At 32.9% G+C, this 11,708-nt stretch overlaps 2 protein-coding genes across 2 annotated transcripts; both read right to left on the reverse strand.

The window, feature by feature from the left end:
- Positions 1-1,114: 1,114 nt before the first annotated feature.
- LOC112015951 (UPF0481 protein At3g47200) lies at positions 1,115-2,819 on the reverse strand. The gene is made up of 2 exons (XM_024048417.2): positions 1,659-2,819; positions 1,115-1,327 (listed from the first exon to the last, which is right to left on the reverse strand). Exons 1-2 carry the CDS (start codon positions 2,817-2,819, stop codon positions 1,193-1,195), a joined length of 1,296 nt encoding a protein of 431 aa, XP_023904185.1. The 3' UTR covers positions 1,115-1,192.
- Positions 2,820-5,262: 2,443 nt separating this feature from the next.
- On the reverse strand, positions 5,263-6,539 carry LOC136067732 (UPF0481 protein At3g47200-like). Its single transcript, XM_065773961.1, has one exon. The coding sequence runs from the start codon at positions 6,535-6,537 to the stop codon at positions 5,263-5,265; it is 1,275 nt and encodes a 424-aa protein (XP_065630033.1). The 5' UTR covers positions 6,538-6,539.
- Positions 6,540-11,708: the final 5,169 nt, after the last annotated feature.

Raw genomic sequence — 11,708 nt, forward strand, 5'->3', positions numbered from 1 at the left:
GTAATCCTAAATATTGTAGGTTCTGCACATGTTGTTTAATTTTCTTGACAATTTTAGTATGTCCCTCTGTCCAAGGAGGAGGATTTTTCTGTAATATTTAAAACAGAGGCTTGCATATTTTTATCAGATCTTGGTTAAAATCTGACACATAATTAAGGAAGAAATCTTCATATTGCTACATTTAAGGAAATTACCTATAAGGTACGTGGGAGTACCCCTAATTTCTAGCAAACTTTCAGCCAAGGATTGTCGGCCTCATCTTAAGAAGATTGATCACATAATTGCCTCTTAGAGTTCCAATTACCTATCACTTGCTGGCAGGTTACACTACTGAAATCAATCCTCTTTAGCATTGAAATTTAATGGGTAGTTTGGTCATCCCTCTCAATCAAGTAATTAAAACCGTTGAGCAAAAAAATAACAATTTTTTATTGAAAGGATGTGGTACAAAAGCTCCTAGGTTGAAAAGTTTAAGGGAAATGGCGTGTGTTCCAAAAAAGGAAGAGGGATTAGGCATAAAAGAATTGGAGATTGAAATAAGTAAGCGTATATCGGCCTTTTTTGGAAGGTTCGCATGGCATTCCTTAGATTACTTGATGATAGTGTTCGGGGATGTCCGTCTGAGGATGGACAAGACCGGACAAAATTAAGACTGAATGTAATAAGGCTATGCTTGCTCTTAATGTTATTTTTTATGGTATTTCTATTGATGAGTTTCTTACGATATCACATATGGAGAGAGGTGTTGGACATTCTTGAGACAACCTATGAAGGCACCAAGAAAATCAACAAATTCTCACAAGAAGTTGATTGAAATTATTACAATCATTACATGTCACGTCAAAAGTTATGAAAAATGTTATGTCCATAACAATTCTTTTTAAACTTTTTGAAGACAAATGCTATAGGTACACCAAACAATAAATTGGATTAATGTATTATTCAACACGTCAAGGAAGTAATCTATTAATGGCCGACTTTCAAACATCCAAGCATTTTTCTTTAGGATCAATCAAATAGATTTTATTAGCTGAAGATACAAAACGAGTTTACAAGGATCTAGAAACATGTCAATTGTAAAAAGATTAGCATATAACAAGTCATGTATATTACAATGGCAAAGTTCAATTGCGTTGACAATACATAATAAGCTAATAACAATAGAATAAAACATTATCACGAAGCAATCAAATTACTTATGCTTTGGTACTACTTGGATGAGAGAGCATACGGTTTGTATTATAGTAAGCACCAGAAAAATGACAGCCGCGATGGTAGAAGTGGTTATCCAAGGAGAGCTAAAATATTCACGCCTTAATGTTGCTTTCTATTAAATATCTTGTAATCTTGTAGATATCTGTGCTTGTAGATATTAGTTTAGTTTAGTAGTTTTATATTGTAGTTTGTAAATAAAGTGTTAAGCTACCAGCCACTTGTCATGTTGGTATTGGCTGATGATTTGGGATTGAATATTGTTGGTCAAATTGGTTACTCTGTTTCTGTTATATATAAAGAAACAGAGTGAGATATTTATGAGTACGAAATCATTTTCTCAAAAGCTCCAGAATGTTCATTCTTTCTCTCTGCATGTCTTCACGTCTCTGCATGCTTTCCGCCATTGCTGAACCTTCTTCGAGCTTGCATTTTAATTTCAACACTTTCCAACTGTGCAAAGGATTCTCATAGAATTCATTCAATGCTTTACAGAGATGGTAGTAATCAGGGCTCATATCCAACCATACAATTTCTTTGTTAAGATTATTAACCATAGATGTTGCTGCTCTGCTGTCGCCTAGGTAATTAAACATAATTCCCTTATCACAAAGTAAATCCACATCATGTGCAGTATTGATAAGGAGATCCAATATGAGATAGTAATCTGTAATGTATGCTTCTCTCAAGAAATGGCATTGCTCAAATGCCACAAGGTTTCGAGCAAGAATTTCTGTCCTATCGTATAAATGTATGCGTGGGATTTCCAACACTCCGTTTGTGAATTTTAATTCAAGTAAGCAGTTGCTTGAACTAACCTTGAACTTTACTCCTGCTTCCCGCAGCTGGGTGGCGGAGTACAAATGTTTAATCAATTCTTTGCGTTCACTTTGTGGCCTTTGGGGTGGTAGCTGAAAGATTCTGAGTAAATCGGTGAACGGTAGCTGAAAGATTCTGAGTAAATCGGTGAAGTGTTTTATTTTCATATTGGGAAGGGGGTCAAATTCCTGAACGTTGAAATCCGTAAAGAAACTAAAACTAAGCTGAATTAAAGAAAGGCCGTTTGAGGGGACGAAGTCATATAGCCACTCAATAATAAAGAATGGAATTTGATTTTCCAGTAATATAAAGTCTTCCATCAAAGAATGGGATAACCATGGAGGAAAGTCAATTGACCAACGTGACTCAACCCCTTTCCTAAACACTTCAAGAATGAAGCTCACGTCCAGCAAGATCATTTTCACAAAATCATTACTGTTAAGCTGAATGGTCTCTCCATAGAAACCGCGAATTCTTCCCTCCAAGTGCTTTATAGTACTTACTAAATCCTCCAAGTTTAGCCCAACCATTTCCAAGAAATTATTGAGGCATCTTACTTTTTTCTTTTCCATGGTTTGCAATCTGCTGTTGCCGTGGTGAAAAGGACCAATTGAAACGACCTTAGGAGTGTAAGAATCTTCATTCAATTTACGAAGATGATATGGAACCCTATAGATGCAGCAATCAGTTAATAAGGGAGGCTCCAAGTTTTTTAACATTTCTGTCATGTCATTTACCAACTCTATATATTGTTGTCCATTTTCTTCCATTTGAACTTCTTCATCCATCTTTCAAGTGACCCTGACAAGCACAAGAATAGAGTTGACAATAGAATACTAGTTGATTAATCCATCTATGCACGTGCTTCTTATAGTTTTTTTTTTTTTTTCAAAATAACTTATAGAAAATTTTCTATGTGGACTCTATGTATAAGATGGGGTCATTATTATTTAGGGAATTATTTTCAGTTAATCATAAGCATGTATAGTTATTTAATTGATATATTTATTAAAAGAATATTAATTAATATATAATCATGTTGTACATATCATATGGGAGGAGTTGTTGTAAACAACGTGGTATATCTCTTTTTAGCTAGAGGCAAATCCTTAAATCCATAAGGAGTTCCTTGATTCTACCAAAAAAAAAAAAAAATTTGGAATCCACCANAGTTCCCTGACCTTGTTCATCCTGATTCTAACCATTCTAATTCTTCTTGTGATGTTCCTCAATCCCAACCTGATGATCAACCTGTTAGGCAGTCCACTAGAGTTAAGAAACCTCCTAGTTACCTTCAGGACTATCATTGCAACTTGTTGGCTTCTGCACATGTGTCTGCCTCGGTTTCACTTCCTCAATCAGATGCTTCCATTGCTCCTGGTGATACAGGTATTCTTTATCCTCTTGCTTCAACACTTTCCTATGCCAAACTTTCTTCTTCCCATAAATCTTTTGCCCTTGCATTAACCATTGCTAAGGAACCTGAAACTTATACTCAAGCTTTGAATGATCCTAAGTGGCTTGATGCCATGAAGGCTGAAATTGATGCACTTCAAGCTAACCACACTTGGGTTATGTGCAAGCTTCCTCCTGGTAAGGTACCAATTGGGTGTAAATGGGTTTATAAAATCAAGCTGAAGGCTGATGGTTCTGTTGAGAGGTATAAGGCTAGGTTAGTGGCCAAAGGTTTTACACAAACTGAAGGAATAGATTTTTATGAGACTTTTTCTCCGGTGGTTAAGTTTGTTACTGTCAGAACTCTTTTGGCTCTTGCTACTATTCATGGTTGGCATTTAACTCAGTTAGATGTCAACAATGCTTTCTTGCATGGGGACTTACATGAAGAGGTTTACATGCTTCCTCCACCCGGGTTTGGTAGCAAGGGGGAGGTTTGTAGATTGACAAAGTCTCTTTATGGGCTTAAACAGGCAAGTAGACAATGGTTTGCCAAGTTATCCTCTACAATTGTGGATCAAGGTTTTGTACAATCAAAGGCAGACTATTCTGTTTTTACCAGAGTTAAGGGAGGCTCTATGATCATTATACTCGTTTATGTAGACGATATTCTTATTGCCAGTAATGATGTGGATGCTGTGAAGGTGTTTAAGCAATTTCTGGACAGCAAGTTCAAGCTCAAAGATTTGGGAACCTTGAAGTATTTCCTAGGTCTTGAGGTAGCAAGAACTGTCAATGGAATCTCATTATGTCAGAGAAAATACACTCTTGAGCTTTTGTCTGATGCTGGTATGTTAGCTTGTAAGCCAACAAACATTCCTATGGATCAATCAGCTAAATTCAGTAACTTGGTTGGTGATGCAGTCCCAGATGCTTCACTGTACAGAAGGTTAATAGGAAGACTTTTGTATTTGACATTGACTAGGCCTGACATTTGCTACTCAGTCCATAAGTTAAGTCAATTCATGAGTTCACCGAGAGTACCTCACCTTCAAGCTGCTTACAAAATCCTCAAATACTTGAAGAAAACACCAGGTCAAGGCTTGTTCTTGTCTGCAAGATCAGAATTGCAGTTGAAGTCCTATTGCGATGCTGACTGGGCAGCCTGCCTTGATACTAGAAGGTCAATCACGGGTTTTTGTGTGTTTTTAGGAGATTCACTAATCTCTTGGAAGAGTAAAAAGCAGCAGGTGGTGTCCAGATCCTCTGCTGAGTCAGAGTATAGATCAATGGCAACAGTCACTAGTGAGGTGGTTTGGCTCATCTCTTTGCTCAAAACTTTTGGCTTAAATCACTCTCAACCTGCTTTCCTTTATTGTGATAGTAAAGCAGCCCTCTATATAGCTGCCAATCCTGTGTATCATGAACGTACCAAACATATTGAAATAGACTGCCATTTCATTCGAGAAAAGATTGAAGATGGGGTTATCAAAACTTTTCATATTCCTACACGGCACCAGATTGCAGACTTCTTTACCAAAGCTCTGGGGCAGAAGCAGTTTCATCATTTGCTCTCCAAGATGAATTTTATTAACATATACGGTTCATCTTGAGGGGGAGTATTAAATATCTTGTAATCTTGTAGATATCTGTGCTTGTAGATATTAGTTTAGTTTAGTAGTTTTATATTGTAGTTTGTAAATAAAGTGTTAAGCTACCAGCCACTTGTCATGTTGGTATTGGCTGATGATTTGGGATTGAATATTGTTGGTCAAATTGGTTACTCTGTTTCTGTTATATATAAAGAAACAGAGTGAGATATTTATGAGTACGAAATCATTTTCTCAAAAGCTCCAGAATGTTCATTCTTTCTCTCTGCATGTCTTCACGTCTCTGCATGCTTTCCGCCATTGCTGAACCTTCTTCGAGCTTGCATTTTAATTTCAACACTTTCCAACTGTGCAAAGGATTCTCATAGAATTCATTCAATGCTTTACAGAGATGGTAGTAATCAGGGCTCATATCCAACCATACAATTTCTTTGTTAAGATTATTAACCATAGATGTTGCTGCTCTGCTGTCGCCTAGGTAATTAAACATAATTCCCTTATCACAAAGTAAATCCACATCATGTGCAGTATTGATAAGGAGATCCAATATGAGATAGTAATCTGTAATGTATGCTTCTCTCAAGAAATGGCATTGCTCAAATGCCACAAGGTTTCGAGCAAGAATTTCTGTCCTATCGTATAAATGTATGCGTGGGATTTCCAACACTCCGTTTGTGAATTTTAATTCAAGTAAGCAGTTGCTTGAACTAACCTTGAACTTTACTCCTGCTTCCCGCAGCTGGGTGGCGGAGTACAAATGTTTAATCAATTCTTTGCGTTCACTTTGTGGCCTTTGGGGTGGTAGCTGAAAGATTCTGAGTAAATCGGTGAACGGTAGCTGAAAGATTCTGAGTAAATCGGTGAAGTGTTTTATTTTCATATTGGGAAGGGGGTCAAATTCCTGAACGTTGAAATCCGTAAAGAAACTAAAACTAAGCTGAATTAAAGAAAGGCCGTTTGAGGGGACGAAGTCATATAGCCACTCAATAATAAAGAATGGAATTTGATTTTCCAGTAATATAAAGTCTTCCATCAAAGAATGGGATAACCATGGAGGAAAGTCAATTGACCAACGTGACTCAACCCCTTTCCTAAACACTTCAAGAATGAAGCTCACGTCCAGCAAGATCATTTTCACAAAATCATTACTGTTAAGCTGAATGGTCTCTCCATAGAAACCGCGAATTCTTCCCTCCAAGTGCTTTATAGTACTTACTAAATCCTCCAAGTTTAGCCCAACCATTTCCAAGAAATTATTGAGGCATCTTACTTTTTTCTTTTCCATGGTTTGCAATCTGCTGTTGCCGTGGTGAAAAGGACCAATTGAAACGACCTTAGGAGTGTAAGAATCTTCATTCAATTTACGAAGATGATATGGAACCCTATAGATGCAGCAATCAGTTAATAAGGGAGGCTCCAAGTTTTTTAACATTTCTGTCATGTCATTTACCAACTCTATATATTGTTGTCCATTTTCTTCCATTTGAACTTCTTCATCCATCTTTCAAGTGACCCTGACAAGCACAAGAATAGAGTTGACAATAGAATACTAGTTGATTAATCCATCTATGCACGTGCTTCTTATAGTTTTTTTTTTTTTTTCAAAATAACTTATAGAAAATTTTCTATGTGGACTCTATGTATAAGATGGGGTCATTATTATTTAGGGAATTATTTTCAGTTAATCATAAGCATGTATAGTTATTTAATTGATATATTTATTAAAAGAATATTAATTAATATATAATCATGTTGTACATATCATATGGGAGGAGTTGTTGTAAACAACGTGGTATATCTCTTTTTAGCTAGAGGCAAATCCTTAAATCCATAAGGAGTTCCTTGATTCTACCAAAAAAAAAAAAAAATTTGGAATCCACCACTAAGAAGAGAAAAAAACCTCTCTAAAAATAGTATTGATCAAATTCTCAATAGAATTTTCGTTTTATATATTGTAAACCTATTTGAAGGCTTCAAAAAATAGATATTTTTCAAGTAAAAATATTCTTAAATATATCCAAATTAATAGAGTACCATAATTGGACTCTATTTTGACAAGAAAAAAAATGTAAAAACATCTTAAATCAAGTAAATAAAATCTTATCTTCTAATTTTTATCCGTGATATATGTATCAAAATTCATGCAAACCCAAGCTAAGAATTAATTATAAGAAAAAGACAAATACTGAGGGAAAAAATTATAATAGTGATTGCAATTTAAAAGATAGTCAATGAACGCTATGCCTGATAATATTAATTGGAAATATAATTCCAGTAACTATTATCGAGTTTGTGAGAAGTAAGATGTTATTGTCTGTTAATAAAAAATGACAAAAAAATCAGCAAATTAATCATTGCTGGATTGTGCTGGCATTGAAGATTCAGGATAAAAAGGGAGATGATTTTGGTAAGAAAAGTAATGAGAAAATAAATAATAATAAAAAGATAGACAACGGAACTTAAAGAGGAATTGTTATGATAGCATACCTCAGTTATTGTTTGTGTAGCTCTAGCAGTCGAAAGTGCTAATGGCCCTGTAAGTGCAAGCTATCAACAAAATTAACGACGCTATGTATGGTTCTTACAGCGATCAAATGAAGACCATAAAGTGTATACACACATACATACATACATATATACATATATATATATAGAGAGAGAGAGAGAGAGGTTTGTTTAATAGCTGTTTTTAGAGTATTTGATAACAAATTATTTTTAAAAAGTTTTGATATAATTTTTATGAAAAATATATATCAATTGCAAACAAATCAATTATTTTTTTTATATTCTCATAAAATGTTTTCAAAGAGGTCATCTTAGAACTTCCATCGCATAATTCAACTGTTATGCCTTACATCTCATTTTCTCCTGTCTTTTTGTATCAACTACTCCTAGCAAGTTAGGTATAGGTGTTCCATTTCTAGATCCTGCTGATAGACATTGATACACATTTCGCTGTTTACAACTAATAATTAGGGTATTTGAATTTTGGATGCATTCGTTAGAAACGTCAAAAAATACTTACCGGTTACCAATTAAATTACATAACTCTTGATTTGTTTTGAAAAAAAGGTTGTTTTGTATTAATTGATGACATGATTAAAAAAAATAGATGCTTTAAAAATAAAATTAAATTGTAGACCTTTAAACTTAAAAAGAGGCAATCAGCAAATAATTGGTAATAACAAAAGAAATTAAAATTTTAGAATCAAATGAAATTTTAAGAAATACTGATACGAAAAAGAAAAAAAAAACAAACAAATTAAGAAAACAACTGCAAGAATTCCAAGAAAAGAAAACCAATAAAAGTAAATGAAAGAAGTTATTACAAATTAAAATACAGTTAATGAACGCAATGCTCAATATTGACTAAAAATCTCGGCGTGTATTATCTAGTTTTTGGGAGGCCAGACATGCTATATTGCCCATTAAGTTCAGCGACTATAGTTGGATCGTGCTTGCAATATTAAAAATCTTGTCTTGCTTAATACGATTGAAAAGAAAAGAATAGCTTGGTCCTTAGGGACCTTTAAATATAACTAATGATGAATTTGAAAGAAAGCAAGCTTAAAGGTTTATCAATGGTGGATCAACAATGAAACAGAGATAAAGGAAACGAAGAATCAAAATCTTCTATTAAGCTTGCTCAATCGAATACATAACCTGTACCCACTATTTATACATTACACAGATGGGAACTACTCTAGAAGATTCCATCTAACAAACTCCTAACAAACAATACAGCTGTACACCATAAACAAATATCTACAACCAAAATATCTGGACTCTGGAAGCTTTGAGTGAAAAATAGGGTAAGGCCAGAATAGAAGAATGAAAAGCTTTTGATCAAAATGACGTGGCTTGGAGTATTGTACTAAACACGCGTGTCAATATAAAAACGGTGCCGTTTCTCATTTAATAAAACGCCACTGTTTTAAGCTCTGTTCTCTTTTAAACTAAAGTAACCGTTGGATCTTTGGAACTATCCTGTTGCTTCTTCTCAAGATCAGATTTAGTAACTCTACTTTCAGAATTGACCTACCTCAAATAAGTGTCATTGCTCGTTAAATTTTCAAAAATGAACATTATTAATCCCTCAATAAACTTTCGACAGTTTATTTACTTATGTATTTAAACTACTTATGTATTTAATGGAGTAATGAGGTAGCCTTTTTTAATTGTACGACACCTTTTATATGTGGGTGCAATTTCCCTCCATCCACCCATCTTAAAATTTTGATTTTTTAAAGGTTTTTTCTTGATGTAATTCATTATTTCATTTATATGATAATTAATAGATTATTTTTATTTTTATATGCCTAAGTTCATTTGGAAAAGGAAAAGAAAATATTTATCAATGTTTTTTAAAGGTTCAAACCCTATCAAAGGAAAACAAATATTGAAAGAAAATATAGTAGCAAGAATTTTAATTAAAAAAAAAAAGACAAAAAATTATCATTGCCTTTCAAAAGTGATAAAAACTGATCATAAACGAATTACAAATTCTAAATTTAATAATTTATTCTTTAACATTTTTTTGATAGAATATTCTTTAACATTTAGATATGTATATAAATAATAAATATAAGAATGATTACATAATAAACTCAAAAGTTTAGTTACTATCAAATTTCAATTATATATATAAATATATACAACACAGAATCTAATTTTAAAAAATGTCACAGTTTTTAATTTTTTGAATTTACATTAACCAAAATATCATAATTCATATAAGTTGTACTTGACTTCAATATATATATATATATATCATAAAATAACTCTATCATGTGTAAAAAAACCTAAAATAGATAAACAAAAATTGTCTTTCCTAAAATCAAATCCTAATTTTCTCATTGTGCAGGAGCTGTCCCAAGTTCCCAACAACTGAATTAGTGGCATCCCGGTTATTGCATCTCAAATTGCCTTCCAAAGAATAGAATACGGAGGAAAGGTCTAGTAAAATTCCCATCTATCCTAGATAAGGGAAAGGTGATGATATTCTGATTAAAAATTTTCTATTCTACCATGAGTGTTCACACTGTACTTTACCATTCACATATTATTACAAATCTTTTGATATAAAATAACCAAAATTTAGAATAAAGATAAATTATACAGATGACATATTATAATTGAGGAAGTTTAAAATCAAATATTAAAAGCGAGACCAATGATTTTCATCTGTGATATATGTATCAACATTCCAATCCAAACCCAAGCTAAGAATTAATTGAAAGAAAAAGAAAAAAAATTAGGAAGAAGAATATAATAGAAACTGCAAATTAAAAGACAGTAAAGGAAAGCTGTGCCTTATATTAATTGAAATAATAATTTTTCCTATAAATAAAATTGAAAGTATAATTTTAATTCCACGTATTTTCACACATACTTTGTCATAATTGTTCTATATGGCAAATTATGAGTGATATAAAAAAATAATGCGTTCATATCATAGTGATAAACAGCTAAAACAGTATTAGTAAAATGTGTGTAAAAATATGACCTACTAAATATTATTTTAATTGAGAATTCCCAGCAACTATTATAAAGTTTGTGAGAGGCAAGGCATGCTATTGTCCGTTAATAAATATTGGCAGAAAATTTATCAAAAAATTCTTGTATGGTGCTGGCATTGAAAATTTTAAACTAAAATCCCATCTATCCTAAATTAGGGAAAGGTGGTGATATATATATCAACATTTTAACCAAACCAAAGCTAAAATTAATTCAAAGAATTGAAAAAGACAGGCACTGGAAAAAAAAAAATTACAAATTAAAATACAGTTAATGAACGCAACGCTCAATATTGATTGAAAATCTCAGCTTCTACTATCTAGTTTGTGAGAGGGCAAACATGCTTCTGTTTTCTTTTCTTTTTTTTCTTTTTATTTAATTTTATTTTATTTTTTATTTTTTTTATGAAAGAGGCCAGACATGCTGTATTGCCCATTAAGTTCAGCAACTATAGTTGGATGGTGTTTGCGATTTTAAAATTTTAGTATAAAAAGATTATTTCAGTTGCTAATAACGAGAACATAGATATATCGATAGAAAGGAACTTGAATAGGATATGTTATGAAAGCCTACCTCAGTTATCAATTGTGTAGGAACGTAGCAGCTGAGACAGTGAGCCTGTAAGTGCAAATTATGAAGTATCAACTCTCTGATATATGATTCTAAAAAAAAAAAAAAAAGACTCTCTGATATGATGTATACTGGTTCTCGCAGTTATCAAATGAAGCCCATAAAGAAATAATTTAAAACATGTACACACATATATATAAATTGACAGGGAATACATCTTTTTTTCTTTTTTTCCTTTGAGAAACAAAGACACACCCACAAGGGAGAGGAAAATGGGTTCTAACACAAAAGCACATCACAACTCTACTCAAAAGTCATGATAACTTTTAAGAGAGAGTGGGGCAAATTATACTACACACAACACTCTCTCCTAAGCAATGTGGAACAATTACCCCTTCTTCTTTTTTTAGAAACAAACACACACACACACAAAGGAGAGGGAAAGAGGTTCTAACACAAAGGGAATACATCTTCAATAAGTACAAATAACAATAATTTTAATTGTCTACTATTTTTACTAGTACACTAATTGTTTACTATGGTCAACTACAAGTTTTCAATATTACTTTAAATTATGTATTTATG

The sequence above is a fragment of the Quercus suber genome, unplaced genomic scaffold (assembly GCF_002906115.3).
Source record: "Quercus suber isolate HL8 unplaced genomic scaffold, Cork oak 2.0 scaffold_83, whole genome shotgun sequence".
NCBI lineage: Eukaryota > Viridiplantae > Streptophyta > Magnoliopsida > Fagales > Fagaceae > Quercus > Quercus suber.